Below are 24,656 nucleotides of genomic sequence, written 5' to 3' on the forward strand. Positions count from 1 at the left end.
CCGAAAAGCCGCATTATGACAAGCGCTTGTCATCGGCACGTAAACGTTTCCATCGACAAGGAGAGGTTCGGTCGCATTATCGCGTTACCTTCGATTGCGAGATCGGAACGAATCGAAAAACCGGAAACGAGCAGCGTGAATAATAGAATATCGATTGCGATCGGAAGAAAAAGGCATCTTCGCGGGCGCTACGTACCTGTCAAAGATACGCTCCTGATGGTGAGGCGTTCAGTGATGCCGTAGCCAAGGCGACCGTAGCAGCAGACAAGCAACATCACTCCGGCCAGCCGTCCACAACAAAGTATAGAGGTTCGTCGGAGTGTGTCGCTCCGACTCTTCTCGCGCTTTCTACCGGCGAGTTATACGAGCCCCACGAGGCGACCGCGGTTTCCTGGGTGACGACGGGCCGCCTTCAGGACTGAGGGACCGAGCGACGAGGGCGAGCGAGAAAAAGAGTGTACGTTGCGTATGTGTGTGTGTGTATCTGTATGCGTGCGCGCATGTGACAGAGGGAAAAAGAAGAGAGAGAGAGAGAGAGAGCGCCCGGACGACGACGACGACGACTACTACGAGGACAGGGGTACACGTCGTTCGGTCACACGAGTGTGCCCGGGCGCCGTTGCGTTCGAGCACACGCCATTCATGAAGACAGGTGAGTAGAAAAGAGAAGGAGAGAGGGAGTGAGCACGACAGGTCAGGCCGGACACGATAAGTCGTCCAAATCACCCCGGTCGTTGTGGAATTTCAAATGTCGATGTCAGATGATAAAGTTCATGACAGTTAATGCGGTATCTCTAACAACGCATATATTCAAAAGATGTCCAGAGAACATCTAGAGGATTTTGATATCCTCCAGAAGACCTTTTAAGGGAAAAAAATGTCTTCTGGACGTCTTTTGAATATGTGTGTTGTTAAGGATTATATGTAGGCTCTTACAATGATGGTATACAAGTATCTAGGAGGGAGAAGTGGGATGGGATGGACGGGGGGGAGGGGAGAGGGGAGGAACTATCCCTCTATCAAAATTTGAATTTTTGGAATTTTACAGAGCGTGGATTACCGCCCTCATTACAGTAATATGGATTGTCAAGTCGCAAGGAGATATTTATCTTGCGGAGGATCTTCTTGGATAGTATACGTATCTGTTTCCTACAATTTTTCAATCCTTTCTCCGTGTTACTGTCATCAATTCTGTACACATAGTACAGATATTGATTGAATCTGAGTATCGTACTGGAACGGACTACAACAGGGTGAGATCTTTGGTAGATCTCTGGCTTCATAGATTCCCCTAATTTGTAACGCATTGGTGATCCTATTATATTGTACTCTCTATAGAGTATAGAGCCTTTCCGATATGGAGAAGCGACAAGATTTTCCAATTAAAATGGGTTTATCTATTACACGAATGCAATCTTTCAGCTGTAAGATCTTCCCCGCAACTGGTATCTCTAAGCTGATGAATATATTTATCTTGTCAGCTTGCCTGAAAAAATTAATTTCTTTAAACAAATTGCGTAAGTTATATTAAGAACTGTATTTTATTTTTCTTTATGATTCATACTTTGCATTTTCTGTCGCTAATATTTATCATTTGATTTCGCGCTATCTATTTCTTATCTCCGCCGTTTTACTTTACAACATCTGCATAAGTTCTCACCCTGCGAGTTTATCTGACTCCAGGTGCATTATTTTCATAGGGGCTAAGAAAAAAAAAAATATTAATATACGGAAAGGTAAATTTTGTGTAATACATATGTATAAATTTAAATAATAAATTCTTTCTTGTGATCAAATTATATATAGGAAAATTGAATATAAGTGCATTGTATAGATAGGAAGGACTAAAAAGAGTACAAGTTTCTCCCAATCAGTCATGCATAACAGAGGCCAGGTGCGCTTATAACATTATGGGTGCAGGTAGGTAGATAGGTAACAAACGCAGACTATCATATCAGCCTGCCAGTAACATTTGTCAGCACAAATGTTATATAAAACATCACCCCAAGTCTAAATATAATATTAAATATATCTAAAGAAATAAAATATATAGAATATAACAGATGCTCTCCAAAATTTTGCATATAAAAATATATCATGAAAAGATATTCTAATTTTATTAAAAAATATGGACAATGCAAATGTTCTCCAAGTTTTAATTTAGAAATCTATTTATAATGTATATATAATATTATCAGATTAGAAAATGATGATGATAGATAGAAATATATTCATCAGTGAAATATTTCTTCTTTATTTGCACAGCGATTCTAGTCTTCTTTTCAGTCGATTAAAGTAAAGATATCCTAATTGTATTAAAAAAATATGAACAATGCAAATTTTCTCCAAGTTTTAATTTAGAAATCTACTTACATCATATATGTAATCCAAAATTTTGCATATAAAAATATATCATGAAAAGATATTCTAATTGTATTAAAAAATATGAACAATACGAATGTTCTCCACACAAGTTTTAATTTAGAAATCTATTTATAATGTATATATAATATTATCAGATTAGAAAATGATGATGATAGATAGAAATATATTCATCAGTGAAGTATTTCTTCTCTATTCACATAGCGATGCTAGTCACACTAGTCACACAAGTTTTAATTTAGAAATCTATTTATAATGTATATATAATATTATCAGATTAGAAAATGATGATGATAGATAGAAATATATTCATCAGTGAAGTATTTCTTCTCTATTCACATTGCGATGCTAGTCTTCTCTTCAGTTGATTAGATGATGTAATATTACAGCGCATTTCTCTTTTCTCTAGCAAGTCCTGTATTAATTAACTGATATATATATATATATATATATATATATATATATATATATCAAAACAAGTGGCCCTTAGATATATCCAGTTACACAATTCTCCTAATCAATAATATCAAGTAGCAATGTTATGATTCTCTTATCAAAATATGACAGAGATTCTTGCCTCTCCCTCTCTCATACAAGGTGATTCAGAAGTGGTACAAAATATGAAATGTATACACTAGTAGAAGCAAAAAAGTCTCAGTGAAAATGGGTCCGCAAATGAAGTATATACTAGATAACTGTATACTAGATGCCATTGTACTAGTGTAGCAACAAGTAACAAAAACAAAACGTACACCTCGCTACGAATATTTTTATTAAACATAAGATATGTCAGTTGTATTGACTTTAACAAGCAAGATGTTACATGGTGTGTTAAAGAAGATGTTCAAAATTCTGTCCTCTCATCTGCACGCAACAATGTAATCTTCTCAGCATTGAGTTTCGAATTCTTTCGAATAATTCCGGTACACAGGTATCTTCGGTATTGCAATTCTGCGACTGTGTCAACGGGATAGCTGTAAATCTTATGATAAAATTTAATAAAAATATTCGAAGCGAAGTGTACGTTTTGTTTTTGTTATTTGTTGCTACATTAGTACAACGGGATCTAGTATACAAGTGTGCAAGGAGAAAAAGACACAATGAGCATGGGTATAAACATACAATCAGTGACGGATCTTAACATAACATTCGCACGTATCTCGTAAACGATTCATTCGCGGATTCCCATGTTTACTAAGACTTTTTTTTGCTTCTACTAGTGTATACATTTCATCATTACATTTTGTCCCATCACTTCTGAATCACCCTGTATACACATATGTATAAAACACAATCATCTTTCATTATATATTTTACAGCAAGCAGTTTTCAGTGAGGGAGAAAAAAGATATACAGAAGAATGGACCACCTCTCTCTCTCTCTCTCTTTCTCCCTATGGCAAGGTATATCAACGCAGAAGTAGCATGCGTCGCTTATTAGCTCCCCTGGTCATCTTGGAAGAGAGCGAGGGGTTTATGCAGTTACTCAGGATAATGCTCTCTAATTGCTTTCGTGATCCAACTGCCCTCATTCATACGTTTCAACCCCCTTAAAACGAGCCACGTGTGCGTGTACGTCAGTTATGTCAGTGTGCGAGCGTCCAGTCACGCATGGGTAGCCCGTTGGAAGTTTCGGGGTATCCTCCCCCTACCCGATCTCCACCCTAGCCGATTTCTTCCCCCTCGATACAATTGTGTTCGGTTGTACCTGCCGCCCCAGCAGGTACACACGCCATTGGTTCCGATACACCATGATACACACGGGCATTAATAATGGCGGTGACGTGTATCGTTGGTCGCATCGCGAGCTCGGGGCTTCCCTTTGATCTGCGGATTATTGGATGCCACACCTGCGAGAAAGTACGTTATTGCGATCTCGCGAGATGTAGGTTAGGTTAAGGAATAGGGCGGCGGGGGGGAGGGGAGGAGGGAGAGGTGGGAGATATATTTTATGTATTGCTTTATAAACGACGCTCTCCCTCCTCTCTCGACTCTTCCGAGAACATCTGAGAGTGTATCCCTCGGCGAAGTATACTCTTCACTTTTTTTTGTTTCAGTCGGTGAAAATACAACACTATCCCACGAGCCAAGGGTGTCTTTGAAAGATTTCCTCACGTAAAAAAAAAAAAAAAAAAAAAAAAACGGATATCTTGTTTTCAAAAACTACTCGAGATTCTCTTCTCTTCTTCTTCGCTCTTTTTTTTAGCGACAAATTGATTTATCGACTGTACTGAAGCGCTTCAGAATGGATAGAATTTATTTATAATCTTGTGTATATTATAGAGAGAGAGAACTTTGTATAATTTTGCGTTCAAAGGAGAAAATAAGATCTAAATGATGAGTGTTAGTATGTAATAAATCTTTCTTTTTAAGAATATGGATTTTATAATGTTAGAATAAAATACTCTGCGAGATATAATAATTTATATCACAGAATTTTAAAAGATATAGAAGTAATAATTTATTTTAGAAATATTTACATAGCATAAACATTGTTACATTTAATGATAAATCTCATATGTATCTTGTTCTCATATAATTATTGAAAAATATTCGAGATACAATAGGGTGTTGCAGAGGCACATTTGTGTTCTTAAAGATCTCATTGCTGAGTCTGGTGAAAGATGTTATTGATATTTAGCGAGAGAATATATACATACACACATATATATATATATATATATATATATATATATCTTTGTTATAGACTCGTCTCTCCAGCAGCGGGGAGGTAGTATCGGTGGTGGTGATTCAGTGGGTGCAGAGAGAGGTGAAGGAGTGATTGCCATGACTACGACAGGAGCCCAGTATGCCCTCGCAGCAACATCCACCGGAGCTAATAACAGTGGGGGTAGCTCCGGAGCGGTAGGGGTGGAATCTAAGCCAAGTGTGGTTGTCGTGACTACTACTTCCAGCTCCAGTGGCGGTGGTAGCGGAGCACAGACTCAGTCTGCCAGAGGCCAGCAACTTATCACCGTTGTAACAAGTCCTGATCCTTCCAGTCCAAATAATCTACAGCCTATCCAGGTTAGTAGCAATTATTCTGCATTAATTATGATTTATATGCCTTCTGTCAATGTGTAAGAAGAGAAAATTATTTTTCTGAAATATTATTCATTATTTTTCAGAATTGTGAAAAATCTCATTTTGTCGAATCACTTTCTACTCTCTTAAAGATTTGTTACTCTATTATTATATATTATTGTAACCCCGAGATGTAAGAATTTAATGTAAAAAATATATTTTAAATTATTTAATATGTATGCGATAGATATTATAGTATCTGCTTATGATACACCTTTATAGGTGCTGTGCACCCAATCTGATAACTCTGTCTGAGCCATCTGTTCTTAGTGTCTGATAACAATGATACACACAAATGTTGAAGTAAAATTCATAAATCAGTACTTTCTTTCTCTATAGCGTACATATCGATATTTATAAATATATGTAAGAGGCATATAAAATTTTTTTTAATTTTTATTAAAAAAATAAATCGTGGGCCAAGAGAACATGCATACTATAAATAATAATTTAGTTATTGGTTCAGGATCCACTTGAAACAGCTGCAGATTCTTCCAACGGCTCGACAGGTACACCAGCACATGTTACAGCGCAAGTAGTGGTAAATACTACCCATTCGGGTCAGCATACCCTAGTGGATTCTGACGCTGCTTCTACATCAGCTGGTACTATTGTCAGTGGTTCTCCGCATTACATAACAGTTACAGGTAATGGCCAAGTGTAAACGTAACTCTCTAATATATAAAGCATTAAGAATTGGATCTTATTTTATCTTATTGCATAATCTGCACAATTCTAATTACAAACAGCATCAAATTGCAAACAATCACGTGCTAAACCATAGATATTTATATAACTATAGATCTAGTTGTGTGAACATATAGATAGAAGTTAACTTCTTAACATTCTTCAACTTCTTGACATTAATGTCAAGTATTTGAAACTCGATTACGAATAAATTTACTATTTGCGGTGAGTATGAGGATCAGTTTGAAAAATTATAGTGTTTGAGTAGAGATTTGGCCCTTTCCATGCTGCTGAAAAATATGCATCTCTGTACTTCCACTCTGACTACACTAGGCACAAGTGATTCACCATCCTACGCATCCCTCACAACGGCTGTAGGTGAGGGCAGAATATAAACAGCATGCCTTATATATCCTTTATTACCTATACATTTTAGTTTTATAGAATATTAAAGAATGAAAGAATTCCACTCTTACAAATATTTATCGATTATTTAGTATTTTCCAATCTATTTCATCTATCTATTGCATTTTTATGCATTGTTGTCAACAAATATAGATACAACTAATCTAGAGTTTTTAATAATTTACAGAACTGCTCTCTTCTCTCGCTTTATCCGAGTGCAATGCATCAAAGATACATTAGTGATTTTCTTCATTAAGGAAGTTTTAACAATTATAGCAGTGTTTTAATAAAATTGATTGCATTTACATGTGAGCTTTGTATGTCGATACAAGTGACGTATTCAGATACATTTAGCCATATCTGTTTTTTTTTTTTTTGTTTCAGTGTCCGGTGACGCAGAGGCGGTGGGGTCCGAGTCAGTTTCTCATCCAACCTATGTTCAATATGTTGAGGGGGATGGCTCCACGTATATACCGGCGAATGGGCAGATGTAAGTGATCTTGCATATTCGATTCAATAATTATTTGTAACTTATAAAATATCCTACAATAATCACGTAATATTTCGCAGGACATATCCTGTTTATGCTGTTGGTGAGGCAGGAGCGATGTACACTCCAGCTTCGAATCAATACTACACTCCAGCAACCACGCCAGTAACATATGCACAAGTATATAATTTTAATATGATAAGAACCATCATAATTATATAATGCCACAATAATATTAATGTTAATTAATGTTGTATCGTGGATTAGGTCACAGGACAAGGCTCGAATTCAGCTACTGGACAATTATTATCACAGGGCAATGGTACATATTTGATCCAACAGAGTGTAGTAGATGGAGATCCGACTACTCACGCCCTTATATCTGCGGCCGCCGCGCGCGCTAGCCCGCAAACGGAAACGGCGGTAAGATTGCATGTCTTACGATTTCCTTAGACTGCTTTCACTTTTTAGAAATTGAGTAAACCAGCTTCGATTACATTGAACGATTAATCGCGATACAAAGTATGTATTTATATCTCATCTCTGCAAGCATGGGGATCTGTATGATCGTAGGGGCTATTGAAACTTAATTCTCTGTTTTTTCAAGAGTTTTAAGTGATATAATTCATTTTTAATATTTGCTAAAAAATCTCCGCATTTGTATGCTGCAAATGTAAGAGGGTAATGAAAGCAAAAAAAGAAAAAAATTATACAATAAATTATTTTGATCAACTGCATAGTTTTTTGGACATTTTATATAATTAAATATATTCTAATTTTCTCGTTGTAGATTTTACAATTAAAAAAAATTGTGGATATTAGTACTCGAAAAGAAATACTCTTACTATTCTATCAATACGGGGGTTAACAATGCATTGGTATGTTGGGTTGTTTGATAGGAGGCTGTGGTTAGCGGGAGTGGCGGGGCGTACTTGATCAGCGGTAATTCTGGAGGTACCACTGTCACCGTGGAGGAAGCAGCGGCTGCGGCTGCAAATATGACGCATGCCACTAGAGTTTCCCAGGCCACAGTAAGACAGAAACCGATCTCCTAGTTTTTTTTTTCTTAGCTTTTTTAGCGTACTAATCAGTATTTCTTTCGGCATGCCTATTATTAATCAAATTGCTTTGAAGATATTGCTCTAGTATTGTTGTGCGTAATCCAACTACTTAAAAAACTTTTTTGTGTGAAATCTCTAAAAACAACGAGAAATGACATATGATTATGCGATTTGATAGATTTTTCAAACAATATGTTGCAACGAATCTATTTTTATGTGTTGCTAATATAAATTTATTAGAACTATTTTTATAAAATATGAATATTAATTATACATTTTTAAATAGGTGCATTGGTTGCTGGAAAATTATGAAACTGCTGATGGAGTATCCCTTCCAAGATCGACTCTCTACAATCACTATCTACGCCATTGCTCCGACAACAAATTAGATCCCGTGAACGCAGCCAGTTTCGGGAAATTGATACGTTCTGTATTCTTAGGACTGAGAACTAGGCGTTTAGGAACTAGGTAAAGGGTTTTTGTAGTAATTCTAAGGACATTACGATATAAGGTTATTAAGTGAAGAAACTGGCAAATAAAAATCGGGGTACGATAATTAGTGCGCAAACTTTTTTATTGTTTACTTTTATTAACAAACATGTATTAAATATGTACTTTCTCAGGGTGTCTACTCTCTGGGAAAACCTAAAAAACCTGAAATTATCAGGAATTTCATTTTTATCTTGAAAAATCAGGGAATTCTCATGGAATTTTATTTGAACTCGGGAAATTTTTTCAAAAATTATCTCTTTGATCATTTTGTTTTTATATTGCAAGCATCAGCAATCTGATTGGCCAATAATTATGAATTATATGTTTCACAAATATATATTATAAATATATATCTTTTCCTCTTTTATTATATGTTCATTGTAATAGCAAAAAATACTGAATACACAATATTGAGTACACATTTTTTATTATAATTCTTATAATTAATGATAGGAAATGAAAATATGCAAATGAAAAATGCTTATCTTACAAAAGTCATTCAGTTCTTTTCAGTACATTTTTAAATTTAATATCTAAAATTGAAATAATTTATTTTTCCTTTATATGAGTGAAAAATATTAGAAAATGCACATAAAAAAACTTATTTTGAAAAGTTCCATCTAAAAATTCTCTAATTTTATTTGGAATTTTGAACAAATTACCTGAAAAATCAGAGAATTCTCAGGAAATTTTTTACAAGCATTAGATAGACACCCTCGTTCTGGACCGTATTTTAGTCCATCTTTTTAACAGATAAAAATATATAAAAATTGAATTCGCATTTAAAACTTAACATGCGCAATATTAGTTGTTACAATTGGAAATCAAATTGAAATCGATAATCAAAAAGAACAATTCACCAAAACCCGAGTAGAATCCGTGCAAATTAGTCGACAACGTTATTGTGCGATATGTATTGATATATCTTTCATATGGTTATATGGTTTATATGGTTTGTTACTTTAATTATAGGGGAAACTCCAAATATCATTATTATGGAATTCGCGTGAAACCAAGCTCGTCTTTACTTACATTGAACGAAGATGGCACGTCAAGACAACAGCAGAGCGCGAACTCTCAAGCCAAACGATTTAAATTTGTCAATCAAAAACAAGAGTCATCCTATAACGAAAATAACGCGCATGCCAATACGAATATCTCCTCAAATTCTTCACCGCCGCAATATCATCAGTATCTCGGCGAAGCTAGCGGCGCCATTCCTGATTTTCCGGAGATCTTTATCGGTCACGATTCTTCCCTGCCCGAAGACTGCACTCTCGAGGACATCGATACGTTTCGCAGTATATACAGAGAGCACTGCGAAGCGTTTTTGGATGCGGTGCTGAACTTTGAATTTGCTACAGTGGAGAGCCTCTGGCGAGAATTCTGGCGTAGCCAAGACAACAATAATGGTGACGAGTGCGAAGAGGAGAAATATTTATCAAAGTGAGACATATACTTTTATCGATATTGTATGAGAAATGCATGTAAATATGATTTATTTTATATCTATTTTTTAAATATGAGTTAAAAAACTTAAAATTTTATTAATGTTTTCGGCAAAATCATTATTTATGTGCGCTTGCATATAAATTTATATTATTTATGAAACTTGACATGTGTGTAGATACAATATATGTAATGAACAATAATTTTTATTTTTTAGAACCAAACTATATCAGATGTGCAAATGTATAGGAGTACAAGACTTTATCAAAAAAGTGGATTATACATTCTATCAGAATCTAGTCGAAGTATTAATGCCTAATGTATTGCGACCAATACCAAGTATGTAAGATTATTGTAAGATCTTATTGTGTTACTATTCTGTTTTGTATTTTAATGTTATTCTTTTTGTCTTGATAAGGTTCGTTGACACAATCTATTCGAAATTTTGCAAAAGGGTTGGAATCTTGGTTACAATCAGCAATGGTCGGCTGTCCTGAAGGAATGATGCAAATTAAGGTATTTTTTTAAATCAAATTTATTGTACAACGATATCATTAGATAATTTTGATAAAAAATATTAGCAAAAAATATGATATTTGAAAAAAGATTCTCTCTTTCAGAGAGTAATTAAATATGTGTGTCATGTATAATATAAAAATGTTGGTTACAGTTAACTGCAGTGTCAGCTTTTGCACAAACTTTAAGGCGCTATACGTCATTAAATCATCTTGCGCAGGCCGCGCGCGCGGTGCTCCAAAATCCTAGTCAAATCAATCAAATGTTAACCGATTTGAATCGTGTCGACTTTCACAATGTACAAGAGCAAGTAAGTCAGTATTTTGAAATATTATCACAGAATTCTCTCTCTCTCCTCTTCCCTCCCTCTCACCCTCCCCCCCCCCTCTCTCTCTCTATACAGGGTGTCCGACAAATAAGTGACCAAACGAAAGGTGGAGGTAGATTGGGTCAAACTGAGTCGAAAAGTCCTGAACCATTTTTTTTTCTAACGCTTAATAAAGAAATTATTATTGAATAAAGTCTGGTCAATCAGCGCCAACCTTTAGCCCGGCGCACGTCGGTGAACCGCGCGCCTGATAGTATGCAGAAGGGCACACTTCACGATGCGCGGCTCGCCGACGTGCGTCCGGCTAAAGATTGGCGCTGATTGGACAGACTTTACTCAATAATAATTTCTTTATTAAGCGTTAGAAAAAAAAATGGTTCAGGACTTTTCGACTAAGTTTGACCCAATCTACTTCCACCTTTCGTTTGGTCACTTACTATATATATATAGGGTATATTTAAATGGCATAAAGAGAAAAAGTTAAATATACATATATATATATATATATTTAAATATACCATATATATCTTTACCAAGAGAGACGAAAAATATATTATGTATATTGAATTTAAATGGCATAAAGAGAAGAAGATATATATATATATATATATTATTACATAAAAATTATACATTTATGACTGTTTTTTTAGGCATCTTGGGTATGCCAATGTGATTATGGGATGGTACAACGTTTGGAGGAGGATTTTAAATCAACGTTACGACAACAAAATTCTTTGGAAGATTGGGCGATCTGGTTGAAAGGAGTCGTGACTCAAGTTCTTAAACCATTTGAGGAGAAGCCGACATTTGCTAAAGCTGCACAGCAATTTTTGCTCAAGTGGTCATTTTATAGGTATGTATCTTATTTTTTATTACATTAATAATTTATTAATTTGTAATTGAATTTGTTATTTTTCTTTATAGCTCGATGGTTATCCGCGATCTAACTTTAAGAAGTGCTGCGAGTTTCGGATCTTTCCATCTTATCAGATTACTTTATGATGAGTACATGTTTTATTTAATAGAACATCAAGTCGCTATTGCAACCGGAACTACGCCAATAGCTGTAATGGGAGATGTTGGTATATTTTAATGCATATATATATATATATATATATATATATATATATATATATTTATATATATATTGATTATTATAATACTTGTGTCATGACGCAATTGAACACTATATCCTTGGATTAATCTAGTTACTTTCTCAAAAGACTGATTTGTCATCTTGCAAAATTGATTTTAATCACGTAAATAAATAAAAACTGTTTTTGTTTCAGAAAAGTCAAAATTGTTCTTTAGTTAGTAGCTTTGGGGCAACATCTAATGGAGGTGAGATCACATCATATTGTATAATATGTATAGTTAATAGTTTCATTAGAATTTTATCTTTTTGTTTTATGTTTTGGAGAAATTGATTTGATCCAAGCCACAAAATTGCATTTCAGATGCGTCTAATGTGAGCCAACCTAAACATAAGCTAAGCTAACTGTGCCTTTAGTTTTGTGAGTAAACCGGTATAGCACACACAAAAATGCGAAGATATTAGCACGAAAGCATGCAGGCCTACTTACAAGAACATGCTAGTCTCGTAAATTATTATTTTGTATAATGTCAAATTATATGACTACATAAGAAGATTTTTGCATAACACTCACGATGTATACAATTTAGATAAGTCTGTGTGATATAGAGAGGTATTGTATCATACTTCATGAAGCCTTGTCTCATATACAGGTATGGCGCAGGTTCAAGCTATTGCTGGCATGATGTTTAATATGTTAGTAAATATCGCGAATCTAGTCGAAACATCTTTGGAAAAAAAATGGAAGAGTATACGGGACCATGAATTTGTCATGTCCTCATTAGAATATGTATGAAAAGCCCACTTGATCTTGTTTTCCGTGATTCATTCAACGCATTTATTAAAAATATGATTTTTTTTAACGTTTCTATATATTAATATATAGATTAAATATTAATTAATGTATAAGTCTGTAATAATTTGCATGATAATTATACATATTAATTATTATATAGGATATATATACAGGATGTCTTACATCCTTCGTACAGTACTTTAATATAGTGTATTCTAGAGATAAAATAATCAAAAATTCTTATACAAAAATTTTGAGGCTGTAAGTTTTTGAGTTATAAACAATCAAAGTTTGCCAATGATATCGCGTAGAGCTCGCGCGTTCAGATCCGTAACTATACATACACGTACCGATCTGTCATTTGTTATTGATTTTATAAATCAGATAATATTGATTTTTACTACACAGCTGATTTTATTGTTTCTTATGTGTATGAATACTATGTATGACGATCAGCTGATATTAACGAACTATAAATATTGTACGTAAAATTTTAAATTTTTTCTTGAATAACAATATTTAAATGTAATACTTAAATAGAAATATAAATTTAATATTTTCACACATTTAAAAAACGAAGTTTATTTTTGTCTTGATTGCGCAGAGGTTTTGTGGAAATCAATTTATTTATTTTATCTGTCAGCGATAACAGATGACAGATCAGTGTAAATGTTGTTACGAACCTGAGAGCGCAAATTTTACATAATATTATTGGCAAACTTTGATCACTTATAACTCAAAAATTATTGCAGTCTTGATATATTTGTATTAAGATTTTTTATTTTATTTTACCTTTAGAATACGCTATTAAAATATTGTACGGAGATTGTGAGACATCCTGTGTATATATATATATTTAATTTATTATATTTGATTTAAATTTCAAATTTTATTTGTTTTTATATCTAAAACACTTGAAATGATTATTATACTAAAAGTGCAATATATTTATATATTCGTATTTGTTGTAACAATGAATAAACTTTTGGAATTATTTGATGTATATGCTTAAAGAAAACTATATTGGGTGGGCTTAAAGTGAACATCAGTTTGTGCATAGGAAGACGCGAGAGTAGAAAAATATGCAAAATTAAATGTCTAATCTTTCACTCGCGAATTCTGATTTGCACAAATTACGCGCAACCAATTTAAAAAATCCGCCCTACTGACGGTAATATGTCAAAAGTATTCCTATTTCAATAGGAATATTTTTCCTAGAGAAAGATCAGATTGCTGTAATGATATATATAAACTTTTAAGATTTACACATGCATATATCCAACATTCATATTTTTTAATGTAATTTATTGATTGAACATCGAGCTCTGTGTGATGGTAATGATGGTAATGATAATGATGATTTTATTTGAGAACAGTCTCTATTGCAGTCCATTGCTATTCTCTCAGTATAATTAAATGGATAGTACAAAATTCTATTGAAAAGAGAGAAAGAGAGACACAAGTTTCCAGAAATCATTTTAATTTACTGACAGAATATACAGTGTGTCTTGAATGTATATACATTAATAATAAATAGATGAATAAATACGCGCGATTGTTGAAGTTGAAGGAGAAACTGCAAAGTATATGATAAGCGTGAGTGTTGTCGATTATAATCGATTACGGTCATTTAAAAAAAATTGGTTGGGAATATCTATAATAAAAATATGTGTCGATATATGTTTTGTATTCATAAGCACTCCAATAGCGTTTTTTGTATTGTAAAGATATATTAGATCTAAGTCAATATCGCTACAATTTCAGTATATGTTGAATTTGGTTTGTTTATATATACTATTTAAGATAAATTTATATATATATATATATATATATATATATATATATATATATATATATAAATTTGTTTTAAATAATATATATATATAAAATATATGTATATGCGCGTTGCGAATGTCATGCATGCATTACACGAAGTTTTATTTGTTTGAAGCAGGAATTGAAATTATTTTACATTGTCAAATGTGTATTTATAATGAACTATATCCTATATATATAAACTTCTGCGAAATTGCTTCTTCAACATCGAACATGTAAGGAAGAGATTAATCAAATCGACATGTATTAATTGAACTAATTATTTATATCATAGCACCAAAGCTAGTAGAATAACACGTCCCTTTTTCCACAAGTTACTTTTTTTTACTTTGAGTATAATATTGTTGATTTATTATGTATATCTTAGATAAATTGTATATTTACATAAGTCGCCAGAGGCCTGCGTGTCATGGCCCAAAAGTCTAATTGATGTGTATATTTATGTGAAAAATATTTTTAATAATCATTACGATATAGAGATGCGTGAAAATGCGCAGTTTCAACGAAACCAAAGTGCACCATTGCATAATTTAACTCGCTTATTAATTTGTTTCTGTACCATAAGATGTATCGGTGAATTTTATATTTTTGCACAAGTTACTTTTTAAATTTCTATTAAGTCTCACTGAAAAGTATAGGAAAATGTATAAGAAAGTAATGTGAGTTTGCTTATGAAAATCAAGAATTTTATCCTTTGACATCATATTTTTAACAATGCAAAATTGTGTGCAAGTACTTTCAGACACAGAATAAATGTTGAATTAATATCACACAGTCTTCACTGCAAATGATATACATATATATTTATATATGTATATGTCTACATCTCGCAACATTATTTCTTAAATAAAAATTATGGTTTAACATATAAAACCATAGAAATGATAATCATGTTGACACATTCAAAAGTGATTTAGCTGAATCAGAATGAATATTATTTTATAAGCACAATGATAATGCAGTTAGTGATCGATTTCTATATTACATAACATGTTACTCAAAATAAACTCGCACTCTTTATTGAATTTCTGATGAAGCTACATCGACCTTCTCGAAATAGACTGAACGTTTGGCAAAAGAGAAACTTGGTGCCTTTTATTTTATAAAAATAAAGGAACATAAGCATTTTTTTCCACATTGCATTCTAATTATAGCGAACACATACACGACATAAATCGGAGTAGCGCCGTTGTCGATAAAGAAGTATATAATATATCTTTAATTTATTGTATAAGATTATTGCGTATTCTAGTCAACAAGAAGATAGCGTTAAGTAGTGAGAAAAACAGGGATTGAGGAGAAAAGAGAGAGGGAGAGAGTACATCGAGCACAGTATATCGAGCAGGATTTAGGACGTTCCGTACTGTAATGAGCTTATACGTGTAAAGATATAAAACAAAATCTATCGTCGATATCTATGTGTACTTAGAGTGTAAGGATACAGCTTTATATGGAGCGATTGTCGCAGCGTTCTTTTGCCGCTGGTGTATGAAAATTCGACAAGCAAAGCGACTAGGATGTTGAGAAAGATGCACATGAGCGGGAAAGAACTCTAATAACACACATGTTCGGGAGACGTCAGGAAGACATCCAGAGGAGGACGTCCGTATAAAATATTCTCCAGAGAACATCCATGTAAAACATCTTCTAGATATCCTCTGGACGTTTTTTCGACATGTGTGTTGTTATGGAACATTCGCGTTTTCCTTCTGTGCATCCTTCCCTGTGCAAATTATACTTATCGCTCCAATTGTAAGTTTTACAATCGCCGTAAAGACCGGCGGATAAAAGTAGTCCGATAATAACTGTATGCAAGATCAAACACACACATTGTGGTTTCCTATGTTGCGAGATAAGTATATATAAACACGGCCTTAAAATATATTCCGATGAAGGACAAGGGAAGACAGATTTGAGAGAAGTAATTTGTGATGCTGCCCACGAGAGAAAACCGGAAAAGTAGAAAGGTCATCGTTTTTCCTTGTGACGTATAGAAGATATTTTGATACCTCCAGATTTGCATAAATCAAGTGTCATTCATTACTGCTTGAATAAGATTATTTTTACTGAACGCCGCTCAAAAACAAAACAAAAAAGAGAGAAAAAGAAATAGCATAGTAAACTTATAATATATGAATCGCGCGAAACATAAGAATCTCTAAAAGAGTCTGTGTGAATTGTGCGGATCACGAGAAATAAATAATAAATCTATGTTTAAAACTTGTAATTGCACGATCTCGAGACTTTTAATAACCGCTTTTATCCCGTCATCTCTAACGAAATTTTGTATAAACATATATACATGTAAAAAAAAAGTATCAATTTGCATTTGACGTATCGTAGTTCAAGGATACGTAATAGAAAGATTATGCAATTAAAAAACATTTCTGGATTTTGTTTCTAATTGAAATTAATTCAATGTTATTTAATAATAACAGTAATAGATTCAGAGTACTAACGATACTAGATGAGGAAACGGGCAAATTAAATTAAGGCTCCTGAGTAGTCGCCGCGGCCATATTGAAATGATGTCAGAAGCGAGAAATGACACGCTGAGAATTCTTGCGTGCCATTTTTAAATAAAAAGATATTTTAAAGAAACAAGACTACAGATCGCTTTAGTATACTCGTCAAATTGTCCGAAAACTAAGCTTTTCCTTTGACAATTAATAAATAACTGTAAAATGAGTGTCAAAGTAAGCCTAGGGTGCGTTCGGGAAGACGCTATTCGTGCTATTTAGCGCTATCGGCTGTTCGCGGAGCTAGCTGGTAGCGCTATCAAACGCAATCATGACGTCATTAATGGTAGTGTGCTACGTCATAACTGCGCACTATCAAAGCAATTCCTTCCGAGATGGTGTAACGATAGCGTTAGCGTTTGTGAGCTCTCTGAACGGTGGTAGCACTATCAATTTAAGTTGTACGTATATGTACCCAGATAGCCAAGAATGTTAAAATCACGTTTTGCCAAAGCTTTGCGACAAGGTGTGCTTTAATTTTGACAACAATTGTCTAGCAAACATTTGTCTTGTTTTGGTTTGTCAAAAAGTTTGAAGCAAATTGACGGCAAAATTTTTTGTCTCACGAAAAGGCTTGCTCGTAAATTTTACGCAAAGAAGAACACGTATGATGCTATTCACGGTGTAACACAAACTTTACATCAATTAGTAGCAAATTTTGTTATACACGCTATAATAGCAAATTTACGACAAGAACAGAGCAAACCTTATTGTACACAATATGATAACATATTGGGTTGAATAAAAAGTCATTGCGTATTTTTTGTATGTTTTTCAAAATCATTTATTTATATAAAGAACAAAGATCAATCAATGATATATTTTCCGTTTTGTTCGATGACCTTTTGCCATCTTTCGGTGAGCTTCATAATTCCCCGTTCGTAGAAGGACCTGTCCTTATTGGCGAAAAACTGAACAAGGTGCTGATTTATCGCCTCATCTGAATTTAACGTTATTCCACGCAAGGAGTTTTGAAGAGAGCGAAACAAGTGGAAGTCTGACGGCGCAAGGTCAGGCGAGTATGCTGGGTGGGGCAACACATCCCATCCAAGCTCCAATAATTTTTGACGGGTCGCCAAAGATGTGTGTGGTCTCGCGTTATCGTGATGGAACACAACTCCTTTACGATTGACGAGCTCCGGACGTTTCTGGATGACAGATTCGTTCAAACTGTCCAATTGCCGACGGTACACATCCGAATTGATTGTTCGGTTCCTTGGTAGGAGCTCAAAAAACACCACACCCTTCCAATCCCACCACACTGAGAGCATAACCTTCCTCTGGTGAAGTTCTGCTTTTGAAGTCGTTTGAGGCGAATCATCACGTCGGGACTAAGACCGTTTGCGTTCCACATTGTTGTAAATAATCCACTTCCCATCACCACCCAGTAAGCAATTTGATAACAAATTGTTGCCAAATTGGCATCAAATTCGCTCAAAACTTGGTAACAAATCCAGTGCCATCTGTGTCCGCATTAAGCTTGTGTTTTGGTGACAAAGCTTGTTGACATAACCTGACAGCAAATTGACGGCAAAAACCGAGCAAAGCTTGACATGATTTGACGTCAAATTGATGGCAAAAATCGAGCAAGATCTGCGCAAGACAATCTGATAGCAGATTGTCAGCAAAAACCGAACAAATTCTGCAGCTTTTGGCCATGCATATAAAAATATATATTTAAATAGATTTAAAGCCTCCCAGTAAGCAATTTGATAACAAATTGTTGCCAAATTGGCATCAAATTCGCTCGAAACTTGGTAACAAATCCAGTGCCATCTGTGTCCGCATTAAGCTTGTGTTTTGGTGACAAAGCTTGTTGACATAACCTGACAGCAAATTGACGGCAAAAACCGAACAAAGCTTGACATGATTTGACGTCAAAATGATGGCAAAAATCGAGCAAGATCTGCGCAAGACAATCTGATAGCAGATTGTCAGCAAAAACCGAACATATTCTGCAGCTTTCGGCCATTCATATAAAAGTATATATTTAAATAGATTTAAAGCCTTAACCCTAAGTAACAAAATGATGATAAGTTATGGTCATAAAATGACCATTAGATAATTAGACATTATATAAAATCATATATTAATATGTTAAAACATATAGGTAAATTCAAATAACTTAATTTATAAAATTAAAGATCTTTTTGGACATAAATTGTTTGAATAAGTGAAAATCGAACAACTATCTGTTCGATTTGCAAAAAATCAATTCAATATCTGAATTTCCTGTATAAGAATTGTGTCAAAAATTGAACTGATAGAAATATATATATTATAATATTATTAGCATTTTGTAGGCTTTATATACACTCATGACAAGAATTTGAATACGGGTATAGATAATGAATAACGCGCCGCATAGCGATAAGCGACTGAACTATTTTATAATACTTTGTAATAAGCTGCAGATTTTGTTCGGTTTTTGCTGCCAATTTGCCATCAGATTGCGCACTCTAGATCCTGCTCAGTTTTTGCCGACAATCTGATGTCAGTCATGTCAGCAAGCTTTGCTCGGTTTCTGCCGCCAATTTGCTGTGTAGTTATGTTAGCAAGCTTTGCTTGATTCTTGCCGGCAATCTGCCAGCTTAATCGGTAATAACAACTCTTGTACCAAATTTGTAGCCTTTTTGCTGACAATAATTTGTAGCAAGCACTTGGCAATATCTGTTAGAACAGACCTGGCTGACTGGGCAGTTATCATTCGTTTCAAAAAAGAATCGTTTTCTTCACGTTTCATGAGCATATCGCAGATGTTTATACGCGCCGTCAAATGAACTTCTTTGAGTTCATGAGGAATCCAAATATCGAGCTTGCTTACGTATCCCAGCTTCTTTAGGTGGACGTGAACACTTTTTTGACTGCTCTTCAATGTTTCTGCAATCTCTCGTGTCGTGTAACGTGGGTTTGACTTGATCAACGCCTTTATTTTGTCGTCATCAACCTCGGTGGGCCTTTCTGATCGAGGAGCATCTTTGAGATCAAAATCACCAGCACGGAATTTCTTGAACCAGTTTTGGCACTGACGTTCTTGTAGCCCAGTGAGAAATCATCAGTTGAAAAGACGTCGAATCAACGACTTTTCAACTAAAGAGATTAGTTGATATAGACGTCTAAAATTTGGTCGATTAGACGTTTTTGTGTCCTTCGAATTAGACCTTTATAAGACATTTATTTAAATGTCTATTAGCCGTTTATAAGACGTTCAAAAAAACGTTTAAAAGATGTCTATTAGTACTTATTAGACGTTTATTTTGCGATAAAATAGAATATAAAATTTTAAAGTACACTTGGCAACAAAGGAATATTTTAAGAAATGAATTTACATACATATTGATATATACATATATGGAAAATGCATATATGTTCTGATATGTGTAAATTCATTTGTTAGGACATTCCTCTGTTGCCGAGTGCACTTTAAAACTTTATATTCTGTTTTATTCTGTATAAACAGATACGAGTAAAATAAATAAGTATGATTTTAAGAACTAAGTTTAATAAAATAGAATTTAATAAAACAGATTGTTTATAGGACACTTATAAAACATATATTAAAGTTTATATAATGAAGTTATGTAATAAAAAAAGATATAATTAAATTATACATTAAAGTTTATAGAAAATTATCTTGCTCTTATCTTTATGACAAATTACAAAAAGAAACGGTTATTAACCACACTCTCTAATTGATTGACAAACTCTGCAAAAATTCCTCTAGAACAATGTATGGAAAATGATACAAGGTAAATATCACTTTTCACGCCTCATAGTTCATCGATTTGCAACGTGAGGCGCTGTATAAAAATTCTGATATATGGGTAACATGCTGGTAACTTGTAGCTAACACGTAACATATATATAGTATATATCTTTTATATATCTATTATATAGTGTAGTAGAGAAAAATACTTGAGCAAAAGAAGGGCGCAATGCTCAGCCATTTCCAAAAAAATTTGATTTTGATAATATTTAAATAATATATTTTCTTATATACAGCTCCGTTAGGTCGATTATCGAGAAGGCGACGTAGCTCGGGCATAAGCGGGTGACTACCACGCATCAGACCCGGGTTCAATTCTTGACCTCTGTGAAGTTGGGCCACCATTTTTAAAATTTTAAAAAAATTGTTAGAGTTCTGAGTGCCCCCCGAAGAGTTCTAAAGTTCTCTATCGATTTTAGAAAGAGTTCCGTCGTTTAAAGCACCGAAAATAGCACTTGAAGATATGGGGGGGGGGGGGGCCAACTTCACATTTTTCGCAACTTTAAGACGGTATAACTTTTTTGTTATCAACTTTAGCACTTTGATTGTTAAGGATAATTGATAGAACTCTTTGGGGGGCTACCAGAACTCTCAATAAAACAGCCGGTTATCGATAAAAATTTTCACCCCTATAGTTCAAGATCTATAGAAGTAATTTTTTTTCTCGGTAACGGGCAGTTCTGTCGGCAGTTCTGGCAGCCCCTCGAAGAATTCTAACGATAACTATTAGCACTCGAAGCGCTACGATGCAAAATAAAAAAGTTCTCGCTGGTCGAAGTCGCAAATCTGATAAATTTCTAAGTCCCATAGGGGTAAAATTTTTTCTCGATAACGGGCAGTTCTGTCAGCCCCTCGAAGAGTTCTAACGATAACTATTAGCACTCGAAGCGCTACGATGCAAAATAAAAAAGTTCTCGCTGGTCGAAGTCGCAAATCCGATAAATTTCTAAGTCCCATAGGGGTAAAATTTTTTCTCGATAACGGGCAGTTCTGTCGACAGTTCTGGAAACCCCCCGAAGAGTTCTAACGATAACTATTAGCATTCGAAGCGCTACGATGCAAAATAAAAAAGTTCTCGCTAGTCGAAGTCGATTTGTTTGTAATTTTGTATTAAATTATAATTATGTTCAAATAGTGGCGTTTTATTTGCTTCATTTTATATCGAGTAGAATGCATAAAATAATAAGGTTATAAGTTTAACAAAAATTATGTCCAGTTTCGTGAATAAATTAAAAGAAAATTGCCTTCCGAAAGTGCAAATTAAAAAAAATTTGATTTAATTAACTTTATTTTACATGAATAAATATTCGTTGTTAAATTGTATGAAAAAAGAATGAGAAAAAGAGTGGCAGGGACAAGAATTGAACCCGGGTTGGATGCGTGATAGTCACGCGCTTAATGCCAGAGTTACACCGCCTCTTCGCCAATTGATATAACGGAGCCAGATATATAGAAAGCCATATTGTTTAAATCATTTTCTTGGAAATGGCTGAGCATTGCGCTCTATCCCTTTGCTCAAGTATTTTTCTAATAGAGTACTACACTATAAAAGCCTTTTTCAATTCGGTAATCCTAAAATCGCGTCCTCCCCTGCTAGTCACAGGAATGTGCACATCATAAATATAATAGCACAATACTCTAGTAGTAGAGGCTCTCATTAAAATTTTCTATTCAATATTTTATTTTGTATTAATAACAAAAATAATTATTATTCTATTATTAATTACGTATATGTACGTTCTATAACAATTCAAAATATTTATGTTTTATGGTTATCAAAGTATTGTGCTATCACATTCGTGATACGCACGTTCTTGAGACTAAGTGATGCGCTCCTTAGTTACAATTTACGATGCGGTGATGCGTTGTTAAGCGAGCAGTAGGCGTGAGCTAAAAAATCCAGCCGAAAGTTACATATAAATCCCAGTTCACTTATATCATATATGACATATATGATAGGTCGTTGAACAGGGTTCTTATTTCTACCGCAGCATCTTTATTCCTATGTCGCCACTGTCAACTCGGAGTTTCACGGTGACTACTCAGGAGCCATAAGATAGGCGGTCACACACCTAAAGGAAATATTCACAACGTTTTAGCACGAATATTTTCTAATGAATGCAGTCTGCAATGTTCATGGAAAGGACAGCGGCAAAACTTTGCTCTATTCAAATTACATATGATCGCTGTTATAAAAGGTCTGTAAACATAAAATACATATATATCTTCATTTAAATCCTATAAAAAATATCTATAATCCCAGACAGCACAAGGATGTCCTTAGGACGTCCAAAGGGCATCCAGGACATATATGTAGGATATCCTCAGGATATCCCATTGTAATCCTCAGATCTCCTCTGGATGTCCTGAGGAAGAGTAAATGATAGCCGTATATTAACCTCTGGAGAATCCAGGGAGATCCTGTGGAACATCCTAAGGATTTTTATAGGATATGTTAGGGATATTTTTCGTATGTTTCAAGGAGCAAATTTTAAAATTTAAATATAAATTAAAATTATGTTTTGTTATTTACTGCCAATATTAAAAATCTATTAAAAATAGTTCACCGTTCTTTAATATTTGAGGCTTTCGTGCTGTACATGAATATTTTAGGTTTGGCTCCCGGGTTTGAGTTGTGTAATATTTTCTAAACGATCCAATATCTGAATTCCCTATGTCGGGATTGCATCAGAAATTGAACTGATAGAAAATAATTACATTTGTAATTTCCTGTCAGTTGCTCTTTGCAAGCTTTATATAATTCTCATGACCAAATCTCAAATACGAGTTCGCGTGTCGCATAGCGGTAAACAAACGAACTAGCGGTTGAATACTATTGTTTGTAAAGTTTTTGGAATGTTGCGAACAGTAACATTTCTCATGAAATATTAAATAAATAATAATTTTGGATATATGAAAATGTGCGCATCAAATTCAATTATTAATATTAAACGAAATTAATGTTAACAATTAATTGCACATGTATATATCCTCTGGAAATCCACAAGATATCCAATATAATGGACAGGGCAGATATATCCTACGAACATCCAGGGGTTATCCACTGGACATTTATAGGACATTAATACTTATTATAATACTTGAGATTTCTAAATTATATTAAATAGCCGACACAACTAAAAATAATTATGTATGCATATTAAATTTTTATAAATATATTTATAATAATATCTTAAAACATCCTACAAATGTCCTGAACCGTCCTGGACATATTCAGAATGATCCTGAGGATGTTTTGTGCTGTCTGGGATAATAATAAAATAATTTTGTTTGTTTTAGAAGTTATTTTAGAATTGCATGCGACTTTAACTGAGAAAGAGCTTGACGATATCGCTGCTGAATGGTTTCGTTTTGGGAAGCAGCGGCACAATAGAGAATTACAAAAAAATGCAAGACTATGATGGATGACGGATGAAGAAAAGAAAACTAATAAAACTAATATAACAGAAAAAGAGACTAGATCAATGCAAGTTCAGAGAAACGTTAATCAGCCTAGACAGAAGCCGGTAATCACTTCGGATATCACTGCCGCCTCGGGTAATCTGCGTCATCTCGCCGCGGTGTGCGCAGTAGCGAATAAAATATTAATTAATGTGCGCATATTTTCTAGAAGAGATATTGGCTCTATAGCACGTTAAATAATGATTGATTTTGTAATAACTGCTATGTAGTTAGAAAAATAATTTATGTTTATATTATTTTAATTTGAATGTTTTTATACAAGTCTAAAGA

General features: G+C 34.1%; 2 protein-coding genes across 5 annotated transcripts; both read left to right on the forward strand.

Annotated features, from left to right (window-relative positions):
* On the forward strand, positions 1-14,549 carry Rfx (regulatory transcription factor Rfx). 4 transcript variants are annotated; one of them, XM_070302146.1, is made up of 17 exons: positions 1-457; positions 5,089-5,408; positions 5,920-6,112; positions 6,486-6,530; positions 6,942-7,047; positions 7,128-7,227; positions 7,315-7,470; positions 7,947-8,078; positions 8,395-8,576; positions 9,573-10,046; positions 10,267-10,388; positions 10,468-10,565; positions 10,720-10,875; positions 11,544-11,746; positions 11,818-11,971; positions 12,183-12,234; positions 12,351-14,549. In XM_070302146.1, the coding sequence occupies exons 2-17, from the start codon at positions 5,169-5,171 to the stop codon at positions 12,389-12,391; spliced, it is 2,454 nt and encodes an 817-aa protein (XP_070158247.1). In that variant the 5' UTR covers positions 1-457; positions 5,089-5,168; the 3' UTR covers positions 12,392-14,549. The 4 variants fall into 4 exon arrangements, with proteins under 4 accessions (XP_070158247.1, XP_070158246.1, XP_070158244.1 ...); XM_070302145.1 differs by lacking the exon at positions 1-457 and adding an exon at positions 469-652 and having other exon boundaries at positions 11,818-11,975; XM_070302143.1 differs by lacking the exon at positions 1-457 and adding an exon at positions 470-652.
* LOC138936454 (uncharacterized) lies at positions 12,642-24,552 on the forward strand. The gene is made up of 3 exons (XM_070301874.1): positions 12,642-12,682; positions 22,950-23,101; positions 24,204-24,552. Exons 1-3 carry the CDS (start codon positions 12,642-12,644, stop codon positions 24,323-24,325), a joined length of 315 nt encoding a protein of 104 aa, XP_070157975.1. The 3' UTR covers positions 24,326-24,552.
* The last annotated feature ends 104 nt before the right edge of the window (positions 24,553-24,656 follow it).

This window comes from Polyergus mexicanus, unplaced genomic scaffold (assembly GCF_030449975.1).
Source record: "Polyergus mexicanus isolate NDT 795.1 unplaced genomic scaffold, iyPolMexi1.0 SCAF_9, whole genome shotgun sequence".
In the NCBI taxonomy this organism is placed as follows: Eukaryota; Metazoa; Arthropoda; class Insecta; order Hymenoptera; family Formicidae; genus Polyergus; species Polyergus mexicanus.